Raw genomic sequence first — 20,504 nt, forward strand, 5'->3', positions numbered from 1 at the left:
CAATGACAGGAGAGCCTCGCCTTACCCCTGCCACTCAGCCTCATGCCAGGTCCACCTGCCTGATGCCAATGTCTGGCAGCTGGCAGAGAAGCCATTCTGCTGGTTCCTGGGATGTCTGCACCGACAGAAAGTGTGGACCACCCTGAACTGCCAGAGTGGCAACTGCCTGGCTTGCTGTTTGCGCTGCTCTGACTGCTCTTGCCTTGGCATTTCTGCCATTCATCCTGTTTATTTAGAATGCATGTCTATCGGGGGAGGCCTGACCATGAGAGGGTTCCTAGGGTAGGCGTTTATGTCTTGATACTTAAGCAGTTGATCTTGGCACAAGGATTGCAGGAAACTCCATGATCCACCCCACCCAAGCACATCATTTAGAAGTGGGTTATAATGATGTATGTGTGTCTGTGTATGAGTGTGTATATGAATGTGTGCATGTGGAAGTGTGGATGTGCATACGTGTGTGTGCATTCATGTGTGTGTATTCATGTGTGTGGCGTGAATGTGTATGAGTGTGTATGTGTATGCATGTGTGTGTGCATTGTAAGTGTATGAGTGTGTGTGTATGTGTGTGTGTGTGTATCCCCTCCTGATGCTCACTAAGTTCTGGAAAATGTTGTAAGAAGTACCCAGTACCCAGGTACCCAGTTACTAGTGCTGGAGAGTGCCAGGAAGGGGATGAGCCTACACTGAATAAGGCTCAAGGAGGGAGGGATATGTGGGTACAACTTTATCCACTTCTGTAGCTTTCCAGTAATCCCTTCCAAACTTCAGACTTTCCAGGAGTTGGTAGGTGATTCACCTTGTTGCCTTTGGGAGTATGCAGGCCTACCAAACCCCAGACTTGGTGGCCTTGACTGTGAAGCTCAAACAAGCTCCCTTGAACCTTCATTTCTTCAGTCTAAAAGATGAGCTGCTTCTCAGACAGAGGTCTAAGAGCCCTCACTGAGAGCCACTACCACTGCTGCTTCTGCTGCCACCTCCTGGTCCTTCTCCCAATCCTCCTCCTATCCTTCCTGCCACTCCACTTCATAAAGTGATAAAGAGGCCCTGGTTCTTTAACCGGATGACAGGATAGCCCTGTTATTGCGAGTCTGATCTTGCTGATTTTGCTACCTTGCCTAAAAATACCTGAAGATGAGGATAAGGCATGTGATGGTGTTGACAGCCTGAGAAAAGACTCGCCTCTTCACCAAGAGACTGAACAAGAGCCAGACTGTCTACTCCTTGGGGAACCTGGTTATTACCTGCAGTTCCCACATGAGCTCTTCTTGGTTGCCCACCCAGCCTTATAGCGCAAATGTGAACGTACAAAACCAGTTAAGGAGAACTCTCTGCCATCAAAGGGAATGATGCTGAAATCCCCACCTGTTTACACAGCCGTAGTAGGTGGCCTGTTGCAGTCTGCCCCAGGAGAGCTACTGAGGGTCACTTCCTCCTTCTTGGTGTATGTGCCATAAGCCACCTTGTCATTTCAGCTGAAGCCTCCAGGAACTGCATGCAGACCCTCCAGCAATTCCTGTGACCTCCCAGAATTCTGTACAGGGACTGCCCCACACTGCCCAGCCAATGTGTACCTTCATGATGGGCACCCGTGTCAGGGAGTGGATGGTTACTGCTACAACGGCATCTGCCAGACCCACGAGCAACAGTGTGTCACACTCTGGGGACCAGGTACGTGGCCTCTTCAGTTTTGTAAGGGACACTGAAGATGTACGTTCTATGTCCATGAATCTGTATTCCTCCATGTAGGCCCATCCTGCTCTGCAGTGAGGTTCAAACTCTGAGACGGGAAGTCTGCTTCTGCAGGAGGCATGGCTAGGGTTTAAGCCTGGTCACTGTGACCCGTCATCTGGGCATAACTCTCACAGTGTTCAGTCACTCCCATGAGCAGACGCGGCCTTGATCTAAAGTCCCATTAAGGTTCTAAAAATGCAGATTAAATCTTAGGGCCCTACCTGTAAATCTCTTCTGGGCTCCACTCTGAAGTCAGATTCAGGGTCTCATGGGGCAGCCTAGACACTGGGGTCTTACTGCTTAAAAGCCTCACTACCCCAGACCTCACTACAAGGAGTTCTCAGTACCCAGGGATTTCACCCTACCCTGAAGACCTCACTGTCCCAGGGGTTTATCACTCTAACCCTTATTACTAGGGGATCTTGCCACTCCGAGGAGGGCCTCATTACCTAGAAACCATTCTGGATCAACTTCATTTACAGCTCCTGGGATCCTGGCTAGGAATCCCACTGGGGATGTTTTCTGAGTGTGGTATAGTTCTTTTTTTCCATTGAGTTTGGCTGAGTCCTCACTTACAGCTAAGAGATGACCTCAGACCTGGCCAGAGGCCCCAGTACCAGCAAGGCCGCTATGGTCAGCCAGACTCAGACCTCGAGCTAAGCCAGCTCTGGGGGAAACCAGAGACTCTCTATAAGGTTCTGGTTTCCAGAGGGATAAGGGGAGTCAACCAGGGCAGAAAATGATGACCAAACCCTGAAGCCTGGGTTTAACTGCTGTGTGGGTACAACTCCCAACCCTGGAGAGTTCTCAAATGCCCAGCCAAGATGCCCCCTCACTTGGAGCTTTCTGGGGAAGAAGAAAGTGTGGGCTGGTGGCTCCCATAAGCGGATGTACCCTGGACAGGTAGAATAAAGAGTCCTGAAACTCCCAGCCCTTCACACTTCCTCTTTCGAGTCTCAGTGCTGGCTCCCTCACCTGATGCCCATGAGATTCTTAAGACATAGGTAGATATCACCATTACAGCAACACATACCGGAAGACCTTTGTTATACACGTGTCAAATGGCCATAGGACTCTGGATGGATTAGAGAGTTCAGATACCTTTTAGCCAACCAAGGTCACTTTAGGACAGGGGTTTAGTGCAGCAGGCCTCAGACACCTCTGGTGGTCCTTCTACAGGCAGGAAGCTCCCATAAAGTTACAGTGGCTCTTCTGCTGCTCCCTTTATGGGTGCTGGCCTTGGCCCATGGAGCTTTTCAGTGCCCAGCTGTGCTAGGAGACCTGGCCCCAGCTCCGGCATGAGCTCAGATGGTACAGCACAGCATTCCCCAAACCACTGTGCTGTGTAGCTCTGCTGGCTGTCATGGTGACCAAAGCAGGTGGGGAAAATAAGGAGGGGGAGACAGACAAATAGAGATTGAGATCCGTGAGATCTGATGTCAGTAAAATGCTGACCAGGAAAGCATGAGGACAAAGCCCTGATCCATTTTTACATAAGTAAAACGCTGAGCAGGGCAGCACAAGCCTGTAATCCCACCTCCAGGGACAGAGAGACAGCAGACCCCTGGGGCTTGCTCTAGCCAGCCCACCCAGTCACCAAGCCCCTATAGGACAGAGAACCTGTCTCAAAATTGAGATCGAGAAGTGACAGAGGAAGACAGCCAACGCTGACCTCTGCCATGATATGCATATTCAAGGGGCAGGGCCGGGGAATGGGGACAGAGATGTGTGCTCACTAGACATGCAGAAGCCACCTGACTGATAGATGGGCTTCTCAGAAGCAAGAGCATCAGCCTTCTTGAAGGCTCCCCATCTTGGTAGCTGAAACTGAAGTCTGATAGCATTATAATCTGCACACTGTCCTGAAGAGGGGGCATTTTCCCCAAGAGCCCCCCACTTAGTTCTTTTCTCTCCGGCCCACCTCCTCCCTGGTGCCTGGGATGGTTGGAATGGTTCTTTGCACTAGGTGCTAAGAAAATCAGGGTGTCTAGGTCTGGGGAACCACCTCAGGCAGTGACTTCCTGGGTTTCGATGTGCCCCCACCAGACCTTTCTCAACCCAGATTGTAAAAGAACATCCTCAGCAGAGAGGGGACAGACAGGGCCTCCGGGTGACTGAGACCATGACTTCTTTGCCACCCCTCGCATTATGTCATGACCCTTTCCCTCCATATCAGTGAGACTGGCTTTCCAGTTGACACTTTGAGAGTTACCTGTGATCAGGGCCTTAGCAACTCGTGACAGGAAAAGTCACAGCTTCTATTTCTGAAGACCAGAGACCTCAGATCCAGGTGCTGGGAGGATGTAGCGCATCCAGAAATTTGGGGGGAGAATGTTGTCTCGCTGACTTTTCCAGCTTTCCAAGGTTACCAATGTTCTTGACTCCCCGCCCCTCCTCCGTCACGGCCAGCCGTGCAGCTGTCTGGCTGGCTCCTCTGACCTCTGCTTCTGTAGTTTTCTGGCTCTGCCCCTCCTGTTTCCCTTGCAAGTACCCATATGACTGTATTAGGCCCACCCAGGTCTCCATCTTTACCTCTTCCCATCTCAAGTTCTCTAAATGAATGTCTGCAGAGTCCCTTTTGTCCTATAAGGTAACACACTCCGGGGTCCAGGCTGGAGAGAATGGGCTGGTGTTGAACACTGAGGCTGAACCCCTCTCTATTCCTTCAGAAAATTTCTGAACCTTCTTGGAGCGCAGCTGTGAAGTGGAATGAGTGTCCTACCTACCCCTGCACGTCACATCCTCGACTGTAGTCCACGCTCAATTCTGTCTAGTAGAATGAACGTACGAACAGTCCTGGTGCTTGGCACCTGGTAACTCTTAACTTAGTCAATGCAATGTGAGTGTGTTCTCAAGAGATGCTCAAGACTTTGTAGAAAGGCCTCCAGGAGGACAGGACAGTGGGCGAGATGTGACGGAGAGAGGAAAGACCACCGGGGTTGAGGGTGGCGAGCAGCCAGGTTGAAGGAGTCTGAGAGATACTGCCCTGCAGTCATCATCCGTAAGAGGTAGTGTTTCCAGCATCCAGGACTGGGGAGAGGGCACAAAGGGGTGGCAGGGCCAAGGCAGGAAGTGCAGCTAGTTCTGTCTGTGTAGAGCTGTGACTTGGATGGCAGCAGAGACCCTCATCCGTCATTCATTCTCTCATTTGTTAAGTATTTGCTGACGTCCTGCTGGGTAGGAGATGCTGACTCAAGAGCCTGCTTGTGCCAGAGGAATGCACCGCCTGTTCCCTGCATGCTTTTCTCGGGATGTGACTCCCTCTGTCCCATCCTCCCAACAACTACCACTAAGCCCTTACCCTGCCCTGGGTGGATGTAGCCCCAGGGGCAGAGGTGACTTCCTGGGCTGGGGTCCTGGCCAGCCAGATGTGCTGGGCTGAGAGCATTAGAGTGTTGCAGCGGTCGGTTCAAATGAACTTTCCATGATTCAGGAAGGAAGCCCTTGTCCAGGATGCATTTGCGGTGTCTCATCTTCCCACTCAACAGCAAGAGCCCAGAGCTAGACCATGCTGTGTCAGGGTCATAGAAGACGTCCTGGGAATGGGGTCGCTCAGAACTCTAGGGCTCCCTGAGTCATTGCTTAGATGGCTGTGTCATTCGTACCCAGTGACCTGGCCAAGTTGTTGAGTCACCTCGAATTCTCTGGTTACATCCAGGATGTCTGTTATTCATGCCTCGGAGCTAGCTATCCGAAGCTGACCGGATAAAGCCCTTCCTTCCAGCTAGCTTTTCCCTTTTGAGATGGACCTTTCTCAGTCCAGCATTAGATTTCAATAAAATCCTCCTGCTTCCAAGTCTCCCTAGAAATAAAGCCAGAGAAAATTCAAAGCATGTGCCTGCACCTCTGAAGTGGCAGTGGGACAAACTTTCAGAAGACGTCTGTGGGGTTTGTTCATTTACTTGTTTTTTTTTTTAATCTAATTATTATTAGTAGTATTGTTGAAGCTCTCCCTGTTGGCTGGGGAAGTTTTCTTTTCCGACCTGATTGTCTACCACATCTTGCAGTTAGCGTGTGCAAGTTGAGGCCAGGACTTGACATCAAGTGCTGTCCTCAGTCACTCCCCACCTTATTTTCTGAGACAGAGTCGCTCAAGAACCTGAATGCTGGCTTGGCTGGACTGGCAGTCAGGGAGTTCCAGGGACCCTCCTGTCGCCACTTTCCGTTGCTGGGATCACAGGCATGTTCCGCCAGGCCACGTTTTTTCTGTGGGTGCTGGGGATCTGAACTCAGGTCCTCACGCTTGAATAGCCAACACTTTGCCCACTGAGCTGTCTGTCTCCCTAGCTTGCTGTCTCGAGATTTTAGATGTTGGCATCCCAGGCACAACATTATCTGCAGTTCAAACGGGTACTGAGCTTCTTATTCCAGTTCAGTCTTAATATTCAGGAAGCTTTTCTGTTGCCATGGCATGACCTTTATTCCTGCTAAAACACAGCTGGGGTTTTTCCTCAGGCTGAAGATTTCCTTTCAGCAGTGCTGTCTGCCAGCGCCACTAGCCTAGTGATGGAGAACATTAGACGATTAACATCACAGGTATGTTACATGATCACCACAGGCCAAAAGCCACTGATTTTCCCTTGGAGGGAACCCCAGACTTGCTGTTAGTGTCCATCTTATCACTCATCAGATTCTCCTGTCATTGATTTATGTCACACCAGCTGACCAGATAAGTTTTATGGGCTCGTAAATATCCAGTGTTTATCTACAAGGCTGGTTTAAATGAGCCCAATTAACTTGAAATCCACTCAGGGCCCTGTATGTACTGATCGCCTACTGTAACTGACGGTTGCGGAGGGGAAGAAAGGATACTTTGCCAAGAGGCCTATTGTTGGCGACCCAGGAAAGCCTTGTTCCATCGTGTGAGAGGGAAATGATAGCATTTGTTCATTTGAGCTTTATTCCCTGGTAAAGGCAGAGGCTGACTTGAAGAGAATGGAAGGGCAGATGCCACCCGCTTATGTCAGTGCCTTTGTCTGCGGGTTTAAGTGACAGGAATTGACAAAGAGAGAGGAGCGGACTGGCCTGGACCAGAGCAGCATGTTTGCAGATGAAGATCATCTCAAGGAGAGGCTCAGAATGAGTAAACCTGGGGCTCCATTCAAGGTGCTGTCATCTCCATTTCCTTTTCAGAGGACACCATGACATTGAGAACTTCCAGACTCAGTTACAAGTGTGAGCCACTGTGCTCAAAGCCAAAACTGGTGATTAAAATGCAGAGCAGTGTCAAGACTCCCTCGGAAAGGCTCAGCTTTATCTCCTGCTAGTGGCCAAGCACTGAGCGTTCCCTTATTAAGAACTCAAAGGCTTTAATTGATGTAGCACTGGAGCGATAAGAAGACTGTTGCCATTCTGTCCACGAGAGAGATGTGCGGTCTCTCACCTTCGTGAAAACACACAGTGCAGAATTTTTAAGCACAGCAACTTCAAGACTGCATCTCTGCCTTTGCCATGCTTGCATCTCTGCTTTTACCATGCCTGCATCTCTACCTTTGCCATGCCTTACATGCCAAGACTTTGCAAATTCTTCACCATTCTGCCTCAGAGACAAGCACCAGCTGGCAGCTGGCATACAAAAACCGTGCCGAACACTAGCGTGTCACTCTCCTTACGGACTCGGTGAGAGGCTGAGAGTGTCGGCTCAGAAGGCCGTCTGTGATTTGGCTTCCTTTTTATCCCTTTCTCTTGATGATGGATCCTTTGAATGTCAAGATGCATCCCATTTAGAATCCCTCTGCCCCGCTTCTGAGTTTTCAGACTTGAACTTCACCTCTGAGAGAACAGCGATTTATTTTTCCCCAAAGCCAAGCCTCTGTCTTCATGCATGCGGCTTTATGTGGAGCGACATGACAGCATTTCATCTGGTGCCAGGGAGCAGGTGAAAATCCACAGCTGCAGAAGAGAACCCTGGGGAGATGTGTCCACGGCCCTGGGGGCTTCGTTTGCTGAGCACAAATGGCTGCCTCTGGGAGTGTTGGAGATAGGAGGCTGGCCCAAGGGCCTGATGCTCATTTCTTCATGAATATCCTGCTCTTTGCAGTCAGTAGGCAATATATATGGTAAATACAAGGAAGATTCATGAGAGAAAGGGGAAAATGAGCCAGGATTATGCCCAGCGAGCTCCACGAAAAGGGAGAAACAGAAGAAGGCCCTGAGGGACCCAGAAGCCCTTGATCCATTTAGACCAGCATTGACCCTATCATGTGAGATGGATGGCTCTGGCCAGAAAGAAGTCTTAAAGTCCATCCCTCCGGCATTGCGTGCGAAAGTCAGCACTTCCCTGACCATGTAAATGGTACTCCTCTAAGAAAAGCATAATGTTCCTGGAAGTAGGAATATAGTAGATATACGAGGCCCAACCGTCAAACAATCTCATGTCTTCTACACTGCGACTTATTATCAATAAAGCAGATTTCACTTCAGATCATCAGGGGAAACCCCTCCGCACTGGCTCTCCTGTAGAAGGAAGTTACGCCGTGGGAGGGTGTGGTTGGTGAACAGCACTCGAGGGAACAATGCTAAGAAGTGCCCATGAGCTCTAGCTGGGGACATATTGGTTCCAGAAAGCAGCCTGGCAGGTCGGAGGTAGTCAGATGAGGCATGAGAACTGAGCTAAGTCTCAGCTGTTCGCATCTTTATAAGTTTGATTCCACTTGATCTTTAGCCTTGAAATACCTGTTTCTGGCAAGGGGTATCCCTCACACCCCAAAGACTCTGTCGTGGGAAACATTAGACAATCGGATGAGGGCCGGCATTTCACATGGAGCTCTGTTCATTGCTTCCTGTCTTCCCGCCCCACCCCCATCATTCAGAGCAGCTTCGGGGTGTTGATGGGAACTGCCAGTCTGGGGCTGCTGGAGGGTGGAGAAGGGAAACCATCGTTCTGTGCTCTCCACAGACAGGAACACAGAAAAGGTACCGGGTGTGCTAGAGACAGCGTCTGGGCCATGGTCAGGAGTCTCTGTCTTGTTTCCCAGTTTACAGTAGCAGAGGAAGGCATGGCCCTGCTCCCTTCCACGTGTCCATTTCCTTTGTCTCATCACAAGTCATGGCTAAGGTCATTGACAGAGATACATTCTGCTTACGCACGTGTCAGCAGCAACCTGTGATACAGAGTCCCCTGCTCCTTCAGCGCTTCCTGGTTAATCTCAGGCTGCTGGGGAGAAAACTGTATTGGCCAAATTTCTTGAAACTTGTTATGTTAGAAACTGACGTCTCTTTACAAGTCATTTGGGAGGGGGTGGCATGTTTGTGTGTTCATATGCATGTTTTTGTGCACCTGGGCAAGGTATCCCATGTCATCCCCAGTCTTTATTTTCTGAGATAAACTCTTGCTAAACCTGGAATTCAGCAGCTCAGTTAGACTTACTGGCCAGCAGGTTGTAGGCATCCTCCTGTCTCTACCGCCTCAGCAGTGAAATCATAGGTGCGTGCCTGGCTTTGTACAGGGATGCTGGGGATCTGAACATAGCTCCTGAAAAGCACTTTACCAATCCAGCCACCTATCCAGTCCCTCTCTAAACGTCACCTTTGGGGATTTGTTTTCTTTCTTAGGAAGAGACGGGTCAACAAAAAGGCGTAAAACTACCTAGTGCCTCTCTGTAGCGTCTTCCAGTGGAGGAAAATCCCTCTAGGCACACACAGACTCTAGGCGGGTGTTGCCCAGATGGTCAGTATCTAAGAGGGAAGCAGGGAACAGCCAGTGTCATAGGCAATCAAGCTATTCTTCAGAAAAGGGCTGGTGGGCACAGAGTGAGGGAGATGAGACTCTATGGGAGAAAAGGAAGGTGATGCTGCAGAGACCAAGTGGTCTTTTCCTGCAACCCAGCATTAGTTCTGGTTGGGGCTGGTGTACCTTAGCCAGGAGCTCCAGGAGACCTGTCTAAAATGCTTACTGAGAATAAAGAAAGGAACATGCCAGGTATGGTGGCACACACCTTTAATCCCAGCACTTGGGAGGCAAGGGCAGGTGGATCTGTCTCTATGAGTTCAAAGGTAACCCAGTCTACATGATGAGTTCTAGGATGACCTACATAGTGAGACCCTGTTTCAAAACAAACAAGCGAGCAAAGAGGAAACAGACAGTCTGGAATGGGACGACTAGTCCAGAGGTCTAGAGCAGGCACAGGCCCAACTCACATGGAAAGAGGGTGACAATGGTGAGCTGTGTGCTTTTGCCATGGAACAAGGCAGCCATTTCTGCTAGTAGCTGATAAGGGACCAGCCCAGGTTAAAAAACAATGAGTGTCCTTGCAGAGGAGGGAGGAAGCCCTGGCCTAGAGCCAAATCTGATTGGAATCTAGATTGCACTGTCACCTTAGAATGCCAACAGAGACTCCCTGGAGCTGGGAGCAGAGAATAGGGCAGGTCGGGACTTTGGGAAGTCACATCCTAGTCATTGAAAGGGCTGTGAAGGAAAATGTCCAAACCAGATGCTGGAAGGGGAAGCAGGCCAAGAGCGCATGGCCAGGCTCCGTTTGACCTGCCCCATTCCTGACACCCTCACCGACACCAACAGATACCTTTGTGGCCGCCGAATAAGAGCCCTCCAAAGCTTTCTCCTGTAGCCCTCAATTCCTTGATCATTTCCCTGGCAGGAAGAGGTGGTCTTAAGAGGGGTCACTCCTGGGCTCTCTATGACCCACATCCACCAGCACCATCAGGGCATATCCCGTGACTATTGGCTCTGAGAACAGAGAACAATCTCTGCAGAAATAACCTTTCCCTGAAAACGGTGCTTACTCTTGGAGCTCTCTAGGACTGAAAGCAAAAGATTTCTGCATCCCTCTTACTCTCCCTCCTCTCATCCCCTCCCACACACACACAAGCCATCACTACTCCTTGAAGCCTGCCTAGCTTGTCTTTTCTCACCGGAATTGTGTGGGATGTTGTTACGGAGAGTAGCTTCCCCTTGTCTGCAGCCAGCCAGCCAGCCAACTCCCTCCTGCTCCTGACCAGATCCGATTACACAGTCCAGCCTAATCTCTTGAGAGTCTGCGCATGCCTTGGGTTCCAAATTGTAGTCTACAGCACAACACAGAAAAATGAGTGGGCTGGGCCAGGAGAGGATGCCAGCTGTGGGTCCTCCAGGTTGGCAGCAGCCCACTCCTGAGCCATCTGGGTACCATGTGCCACTTCTCCAAACATGGAATACCCCTCCCCTTAACCCCAAAGCCCAGTGCTGCTCAGAGGAAATCAGAAGCAGTGACGAGGAAGGGGCCATTGTTCTTCTGTTCCAGGTGCTAAACCAGCCCCTGGCATCTGCTTTGAGAGAGTCAACTCCGCAGGGGATCCTTATGGCAACTGTGGCAAAGACTCCAAGAGCGCCTTCGTCAAATGCGAGATGAGGTATGAGGCCACATTCCCTGCCTCCGTGGCGCTGAGCCCGTACACATGGCAGAGGCCACTCCACACCGCCCCTTTTCTGAGCTTGTGTATTCTTACCCTTCCAGAGATGCTAAGTGTGGAAAAATCCAGTGTCAAGGTGGCGCCAGTCGACCAGTCATTGGTACCAATGCCGTTTCCATAGAAACAAATATCCCACAGCAGGAAGGAGGTCGGATTCTGTGCCGGGGGACCCATGTGTACTTGGGCGATGACATGCCAGACCCAGGGCTTGTGCTTTCAGGAACAAAGTGTGCAGAAGGAAAAGTAAGAACCCAGTTCTCACTTGCTTCCTAATGTAAGTCTGGAACATAGCCACAGAAGAGCCTGCTTAGAAACTGGGGGAGGGGACCAGTTGATCTTCCTAAAGCTCCTCAGAGTATGGTCTCTGGAATCCAACTCTTTGTACCTAAAAGAAAAAGTCAGCCACGCTGAGGTCCCAATCTGAACTTTGAGACACGAATTAGGGGACGTGGGGTTTGCTTTCTCCCTTTAGCAGGAAGTATTTCTTCCCCTGGGCTTCAGGGGGGGACTCCTGCCAGGAAGTGACTTCAGAAAGAAACACTGCAGTGGAGTATCTTGCTTTGGAGAAATGGCAGAGCTTTGGGGGGCCTGTTCTCGCCTGGGCAAAGTGGGAAGTCAGCTGCATCTTCAGAGACTCTAGAGAAAGGAGGGGCACAGAGAGGGGGTCAGCTGAGAGATGGAAGGGGGTCCTTCAGGAGAACAAGGAGGAAAAACACTGAGATGCTTTTGGAGTTAAAAACTAAACCAAAAATTTTGAAGGAAGAAAGCAGGGGTTTTGAGTTCTGCCTCACTGGTTTATATATGGGCGTGTGTGCAGACATGAGTGTGGGTGGCTGGGCACTGCTGACAGAGGCAACCACTTCCACCTAGCCAAGGCCATGCAGCAAATAGGAGCCTCTACCGTGACTAGATAAACAGGGCCCTGGGGAGCATCCCTGCGGATGCTTTGTGTCACTAGTGACCCCCAAAGCCCTACACAAAACTCATAAGAAAATCAGTTGTACGTTCTCACTTCCACTGAAACCACCTTAAATGTCATTCGATATAAAAGAGCTTAATCAATGCTGTTCACATTGGACAAGTGTTGAATCATACCCCAATAGCCATGTCTGGGGTAAACAATACAAGTTATAATGTTCCATCCATGCTCACTAAAATGAGAGCCTTCTCCAGGTTTTCTATGCTTTATCTTTCATGTTAAGTGTGGAGGGTGTGTCCATGTTTGTCTGTGACCTGGGGAAGCCAGAGGTCAACCTCTGGTCTCTTGTCTAGTGACGTCCACTTGTTTTTTATAACAGTCTCTCACTGGAACTCAGGGCCGCTAGTTAGGATGTCCAGCGAGCTCCAGAGGTCCACCTTTCTCCACCAGCATACACTCCCATGCTCGGTTTTCTGTTTTTGTTTTTGTTTTTACATGGGCATTGGGGATTGAACTCGGGTCCTTAGGTTTGCACAGCAAATATGTTACCAACAGCGCCATCTCTCAAGACCCCTGCTTTCTCTGTTTCGTGTGCCTATGAAAGGGAGGGGAGCAGAGGTACTGAGGCATGTGCTGTGTCTCCCACAGATCTGCCTCAATCGTCGATGTCAGAATGTCAGTGTCTTTGGGGTCCACAAGTGTGCAATGCAGTGTCATGGCCGAGGGGTAAGTAGGATTTGTCACCTCCACTCAGACAGCCCACAGCCAACTAATAGTTTTTCAGCTTTTCTGATGGATTTGTTTTATGTGCATGAATGTTTTGCCTCTGTGTATGTGTATGTGTGTGTGTGTGTGTGTGTGTGTGTGCCCGTGCACACACTGGTGCCTACAGAGGCCAAAGAGAGGGTCAGATTCCCCGGAACTAGAGTTACAGATGATTGTGAGCCACCATGTGAAGCTAGGACCAAACCCAGGTCCTGGTCCTCTGCAAGAGCATCAAATGCTCTTAACCACTGAGCCATCTCTCCAGCCCCTCCTACCTCTCTCCTGTAGCTTTTTAAAAGTTATAGTAGACAGTGAGCACCTCCTCAACATTTTCTTCCAGAGGCGTTAACTGTCTCTGACCTTTACATAGCAGGAGAAATGTCACTTTCATTTAACAAAGAAAATCAGATTGAGAGGTAATTATCTTTTGAATTAACATTCTGTGATATAAAGAAAGAATTTTGTCATCTTCAAAGTAATTTCGAAGCTAACCTTGCTTCATGAAGGGCTCGCATTAGCATTTCAAGCAGGGCTGTCCCTCTTGCTCCCAACAGCCCAAATATGTCTCAACCAAGATACTTGCTAAAGGGATTAAAATGAGGACATCAGATCTACCGAGCACATGTTCTTGAATGCCCTTGCCATGGGTTTTGACTACCACATGCCGCTGAGTTCTGAGAAGCTTTAGGGAAGAAAAGGACTCTAATTGTTTAAAACGCAATTTAGTTTTCCTGATGCAGTTCATTTTTTTCCAATGGGATTATATTAATCTTGATTAGCTGCACCAGTGGCTCATTTGTTCTCCTGGAGCTTTTCTACAGAAACCAGGCTCTCTCCTGTATTTTTAGACTATCTAGACACTTGGGATTATGGAGGTCTTTGCAAAATCACCAGCATGCTGTAACCATGACAGATTGCCGGGCCCGCCTCAGACAGGCGCATTGATGTTCTGTTCAGCTGACTCGGTATCAAACAGAATCTCTTCATGTCTTCATTGGATTATAGATTCCTCTCTAATGGCGGTAGACGAACAAGCCTGGCCCTTTTGTTTTAGCAACGATGCCAAGGCCAGTGTAATGGTGAGGATGTGCCCATAGTTACCTTGCTGGCTCAGAGAAAGTAGGGCAGAGGCCTCTCTTTGTGATACCTGTGGGGACATGTTGATTTGGAATAGCCAACTACGACTCTGTGTGGTAGTTAATCTCAACTGTGAACTTTGTGAGATCTAGAGTCACCTGGAAGACGGACCGATGGGCGTGCCTGTGGAAGAATTATCTTCCTGGGTTAACTGAGGTGGAAAACCACGCCCAGTATGGGTAGCATCATTCCCTGGGCTGGGATTCTAGACCATATAAAAAGGAGAAAGCTGAGCACAGAACTCATGGCTCTCAAATTCTTGACTGTGCACGTGATGTGAGCCCCTGTTTCAAGCTCCTGTCTCCATGACTCCCATCTATGAAGCACTTGGGACTGGGAACCAAAATTAACTCTTTCTTCTTTAAGTTTATTATTGCAGGGTATTTTATTACAGCATCCAAAAGAAACTAAGGCATTTTGTTACAGGTAGCTGACCCAATCCCTCTATGATGAGACCAGGCTCACCCCTAGTACCTCCAAGTAGGGACTCCGGACTGCAAACTCCTGCCTCAAGCTAAGATCACCCACACTAGGCAGGGTGTGAGTCTCAGGGGTGGTTTGCCAGCTGCAGCACCTTTGCCAGGTATCGAGGACGTCCCACAGACACTAGAGAGCTGTCTGTCCCGCTCGCTCTCGACCAGCCCAGGTTGTGGTGGATGTGCAACCCTGCCATGTGAGCCTTGCCTCGTCACTAAAACAAAAGAACTACGTTAACCCATCCCTTACAACCATTAGAAAGAACTCTGCAACTCGGTGACCACAGGTGCTCTGCGAAAGAAAGAACCCTGATTAGCAGGAGTGCCCTAGAAAACATCCCTGCTTCCCACGGGCTCCGCTGACTGTTTGTCTCCACAGAGGAAGCAACTGGACAAGTGATTGGATCCTTCACAGAAGCCAGTTAGAGCAGGGAACCACTACAAGCAAGACACGGGCTGCAAATGTTTTGTTTGCCTGCAAATACTCAGGCATATTTGACCCCGGTGTTTTTATGCAGGCCCTAGAGTTGTTTACCAGTTCCACTGACTTCCATACAGCGAGGGAGCCACCCAGAAATTCGTCGCCTATAATTTACAGTGTTTAGATGGAAGGAAGTACAGATACCAGTCATCTGGGCTCGCAGTCCTTGACCTGGGCAGCTCTTCCCCAGTCATCCTACTGCTGTCCTGCCCCTCCCTCATCTGTCAGGTGGACTTTTGTTCAGTGCCCCCAACGCTTAGCCTGCTTTTCAGAAAACAAGCCAGGCAGACTCCTGCACCTGAGACTGGAGCTCAGTGGTGGAGTGCTTACCTAGCACGTACAAAGCTCTGAGTTTGATCTCCAGGCCCTCATAAAGTGGGGATGGTGAGACACACCTAGAATCTCTCAGCACTCAGAAGGTGGAGGCAGGAGACTCGGAGAGAAATTTGAAGGCACTCTTACTCATATAGCTAGTTCAAAGCTAGCCTGGAATGCATGGGACCCTGTCACAAAAAAAAAAAATTAAAAAGAAAATCTTCTGGTTTTCACACACTCAAAATCAATTGGTTTATATCCAGTTTGGTGAGCTATGAAAACATCAACCGTGGATCCAGGCAGAGGAACCACTGTGGGTGACCCTTGGCAAGTAGATGAACAGACTTCTGGGTCCTTCCCCTGGAGCTCTGGTCTCCCATCAGAGTGCATTGTGCGGGACCAACAAGGGCAAAAGCACCCTTCCTGCCATCTTCTTTGCAAGGAACAGTTCCACTGTCTTTGCCTATTATATATTGTGACAGGGAGCCAGGTAATGGCCACAAGGGGCTGAGAGAAAGAACGGGTATTTGGGGACAGCAGTAGGCTCCCAGGAATGCTACCAGGCCCCTGCACACTTCCAGGGGCATCAGAAATAAGAGGTCCAGCTGTAGACCTACTTCCCCACCCCAGACTGCTGGATCCTCCCTGAGCCTCCCAGAGAAGACAGATTTATGCCATGGTCGTCTGATTCTGTGTCCCTAAGTGGGTTCCCCTAACCACCAAGAAGGGCAACTCCATAGCTTTCCTGGGGAGACCAGGAAAGGGGAGTGGCTCTCAACAGCTCTTGAGCACAGGCAGGCTGTGCTGTTCTCTTCTGGGGATCCAGTTCACTGGTGCGGTGTTGTCCAGGGCTGAGTCTCTCGGTCTCACATTTACTGAGTCTACATGTGTTGCTGAGGGGATCTGGCAGAGTTCCCTGGCCTTGTGTGTCCTGACCCCTCTGGATGTTTTTCTCCACTTCTGCCCCAAAGGTATGTAACAACAGGAAGAATTGCCACTGTGAGGCCCACTGGGCCCCTCCCTTCTGTGACAAGTTTGGCTTTGGAGGAAGCACAGATAGTGGGCCCATCCGGCAAGCAGGTGAGTGGAGCCGCGGCATCCCTGGGAGAGGATGCTGAGCTGCTTGAGGCCGTGGGTACTGGGCAGGTGTCCCCACAATAGGGACTCTGAGTGCCTCTGTCCCAGCCTGAACCTTTCAGGTTCTAAATGCTCTGGCTCTTCCGTGGCCTTTCCTTTTCTTTTCCCCCTCAATGAAACTAAGGCATTATGTTGGCCATTTTCTCTCCCTGTGGCACTTTTCCCAGCTAAGACAATGTCCACAGTGCACTACCAGATGCGTATGAATGTCTCTGTCATATCAAAGGACTCTGTAAAGGGCTGCTTTTGTGTGCTGCCACCCAGTACATTTTAAAACTCTGAACAGAGGAGTGATAGCACACACACACACACACACACACACACAGAGAGAGAGAGAGAGAGAGAGAGAGAGAGAGAGAGAGAGAGAGAGAGAGAGAACAAACAAGAACAGCAAAAGTACGACAGCTACCTCTTAATAAAGAGAATGTCACCACCAGAGAGGGCTCAGCTGCTAAAGTGCTGGCCACTTGTACTTGAGTGTGGATCCACGGAACCCACAGGAGAAGTTGAGCGTGATAGTGCATGTTTGTAATCCCAGCATTGGGGAAGCAGAGATAAGAAAATCACTGGGAGGGCTAAGGTTGGAACTTAATCAACTGGGTGTTTGTCTAGGGTGCATGAGGCCCTAGCTCAGTGATTCTCAACCTGTGGGTCACGACCCTTTGGGTTTGAATGACCTTCTCATGGAGATCACAGAAGAACATCTGCAATCCCTAGTGCTTGAACTGGCTCTTTGGAGCCCATTCCCTATGGAGGGATACCTTGCTCAGCCTAGATACAGTGGGGAGGGCCTTGGTCCTGCCTCAATTGATGTGACAGACTTTGTTGACTCCCCATGGGATGCCTCACACTCTCTAAGGAATAGATGGGAGTGGGGGGAGCAGGAGGAAGGGAGGGAGAAGGAACTGGAATTGGTATGTAAAATAAGATTGCTTTAAAAATATAAAAGAATATCTGCAGATCAGATATTTACATTATGATTCAGAAAAATAGCAAATTACAGTTATGAAGCAATGAAAATAATTATATGGCTGGGGGTCACCACAATATGAGAAACTGTAGTAAGGAGGTATAACATTGGGAGGGTAGAGAACCACTGCTCTAAATTTAATCCCCAGTATGACATACCTGTCATCCTATCTGTGGGAAGGTAGAACCAGGAGGATCAGAGTTCAAGGCTGACCTAAGCTACATAGCAAATTCCAGGCCATCCTGGACTCTATGAGACCCCCATCTCAGAAAAGAGTTATCTATAGAGTAGAGAGATTGCAAATACAGAGAACAGGTAGTGCCAAGGCCTGGGGGCAGGGTGGGGCAGGACAGGATAACAGTCACTGCGGGGCTGCTCCCAGGATACAGATTAGACAGTAGAGTCATGATACTTCCTGGGACACTGGCTTGGACAGCTCAGCAGATGGCACTGCTGTTCATGGCAACAGGCAATCCTGAGGTGCCCGGGTGCCACTTAGGGCCAGGCAAGACTTTGATTGGATCACTTTAAGATGTAAGGTTAATGCAAGGGACTGAAAATTCCCTTTTGAGACCCTTGCTGGTCATTTTTTACTTAGATTTGCTGTGAGGCAACAGAGCTTAGCTGAAGCTCAGGGCTGCTACTAAGCCTAGGAAGGATGCCATTTGACAAGAGCCCAGCAAGGGTGCCCTTCCAGTCATGCAGCTGGCTGGAGGAAGACTGTACTGGTAGCCCCCATAGGACTCATCGGTTAAGGACAAAGTACAGCAACAGGGTTGGTGCCAAGACATTGTGCCCAGAGCTGGGGCAGCTGCTACTTGGATTAGCAGTAGCTGAGCACTGAAGGGAGACAGGAAGAGGGTAAGTCTGGCTCCCCAGCAGTCTACAGGGACTGTTGGACACCTAGGGTATGCAACTCAACCTGAACATCCCTGGTTGACATACAGACTAGTTAAGGGGTCCCTGTTCCCCAGGACGTCACCATTCTGATGAGCTTCCAAAGAAGCCTCCTGTGATTCCTAGCACCTCCTGGATTACCTCTGGCTATCACTGCAGTCAGGAGGTACCCTGATGGGTTATGTGTTCTCCTACCCACATGTGCTAAATAAAAAGGCATCAACTTACAAAAGAAAAATAATACTATTTTTTTTTAAATCTCAAACTAGCTTGAAATTTGCTATGTAGCCAAGGGTAGCCTGGAGCTTCTAATCCTCCTGCCTCTACCTCTCAAGTGCTAGGGTCACAGGTGTGTGCACCATCAGATATGGTTTGTAGGGTCCTGGGGATTGAACTTAAAGAGCTTCCTAAATGTTAGCCATACACTTTACGAACTGAGCTACAGGCCTAGCCTCAGCCCCACAGGTAAAATTTCATAAAGAATGCATGGGTATTCCCAACAATAAGGAGCTTGCCCCCGAAGGCAGTATTAAGTCCCAAACAGACTGGAACCAAATCCAGGGTAACTTCATTTAGGGTACTCTTTTCTTTTCTCGTTCTCTAATTTGAGATGCCCCACGATGAAATCTCAATCAAAAGTAGATAAATGAATGAAAGATAAAAATAAACTCAAACTGAAAGGAGCCTAGAATCCAGGATACGTGGGGAGGGGTCAAAGATGACCTTTTGGGAGGCCCCAATCCTGATAAGATGGTCCCCTGGCACTTTGTGTTAACTCCGGGGGCCACTCTGCCTAGGGAAATCTGTGTGGCCCAGCCAGGGTCCCACCTACCAGACCATGTCCCTGCATTAGCAAGCTCCACAGGTGTCACAGATGAATGATGGTGGCCTAGACCAGAACTCCAGCGCGGCCTTTGAAGAGAGACTAATTTATTAGGACGTCATTCAGGGAGTTACGTGCTCTGGTTCTGTTTGTTCCTTTAAAGCTTGCTCTGCCATAAATGTCACAGTGCGATGTCTTCTGTGTTTTATTGGAACGGCCTCCTCCCCTGAGCCAAATGTGCTTTGTTTCAGATAACCAGGGCTTGACGGTAGGAATCCTGGTGAGCATCCTGTGTCTGCTGGCCGCTGGGTTTGTGGTGTATCTCAAAAGGAAGACCTTGGTGCGGCTGCTGTTCACACACAAGAAAACCACCATAGAAAAGCTGAGGTATGGCCTCTCAAATGACGGCTTCTCGCTGCGGCACCCTCAGCCAGGGAGGGAGGCAGATTTTCTGGAGAGTAACACTGGGTCTTTGGATTGATTTGGTTTGTTTGGCTTTTGTAAATGTCTGCCAGGCCAGCTGTCTCTTTGACTCTCCCTTCAAACTATGTGCCACCCATTACATAAATAAGCGGGGTACTGGTGAATTCCACGGATGAGTCTGCTCTCATCTTTGCGCTAGCATTTTTTTACGAGGCATGCGGACCCTGGAATGTGTTTCTCAGATGGCTGAGCTTCGGGCCCCAATGTGCTGGGAGACACTATTGCTGCAAGGCCAGCTTCATGAGAAACAGCCCCTGTGTGCCCAAAGCTAAGTCTCTATGATCTTAGGCTAGCTAGTTTGATAGGCCAGTGGCCAGAGAGCACAGGTTAGCATTCATGTTCAACTCATAGGCATGTTAGAGCTTTTTTTCCCCTGCATGATTGGCCATGGAGATATATAGATATAGATATACAGACAGACAGACAGACAGACAGACAGACACACACACACATCAACAGGAACAGGATACGAGGATTATAGCAAGAAGGACAAGCCCTTGCTTAGCAAATGTTGGGTTGCCTTGCAGGTGTGTGCATCCTTCTCGGACACCCGGTGGTTCTCATCTTGGCCAGGCTCACCCCACCCTCGGAAAAGGCCTGCTAATGAGCCGGCCACCACATTCCAACACCTCCAAGGTAGGTCACACAAGGATATGATATGCTGTAAAGGCATGGAGTTTTACAGAATACGGTCGCCTGGGAAAATAGGGCTCCATCATGCCTGTGAAATGCTTCGTCAGCACACTTGGTTCAGCCATACCTCACTGCCCCTGCAATGGTCAGGGCCCAGAGGCGGGCCCCAGAGTAATCGCCTGAGGTCCCTAAAAGGTTCTCACAAGGCAATCAATGTCCCCAGGTTGTGTTGTATTTGGATACAAACCAAGTCAATCTCTACAGTGACCTAGACCTGTCAGGCTCACAGCACCCACACTGGGAATGCAGCCAGAGCAGACTCCTGT

General features: G+C 49.5%; 1 protein-coding gene across 1 annotated transcript in view; it reads left to right on the plus strand.

The window, feature by feature from the left end:
• The window catches only part of Adam12 (ADAM metallopeptidase domain 12), a 311,146-nt gene that overhangs the window by 271,278 nt on the left and 19,364 nt on the right, over positions 1–20,504 (plus strand). The window contains exons 14-20 of the mRNA XM_048455333.3: positions 1,476–1,671; positions 10,974–11,082; positions 11,187–11,385; positions 12,710–12,787; positions 16,207–16,315; positions 19,314–19,449; positions 20,073–20,181. Of these exons, the coding sequence (XP_048311290.3) occupies positions 1,476–1,671; positions 10,974–11,082; positions 11,187–11,385; positions 12,710–12,787; positions 16,207–16,315; positions 19,314–19,449; positions 20,073–20,181 (936 nt within the window). The remainder of the gene's footprint in view (positions 1–1,475; positions 1,672–10,973; positions 11,083–11,186; positions 11,386–12,709; positions 12,788–16,206; positions 16,316–19,313; positions 19,450–20,072; positions 20,182–20,504) is intronic.

Source organism: Myodes glareolus, chromosome 7, assembly GCF_982192425.1.
Source record: "Myodes glareolus chromosome 7, mMyoGla1.1, whole genome shotgun sequence".
Lineage (NCBI taxonomy): Eukaryota > Metazoa > Chordata > Mammalia > Rodentia > Cricetidae > Myodes > Myodes glareolus.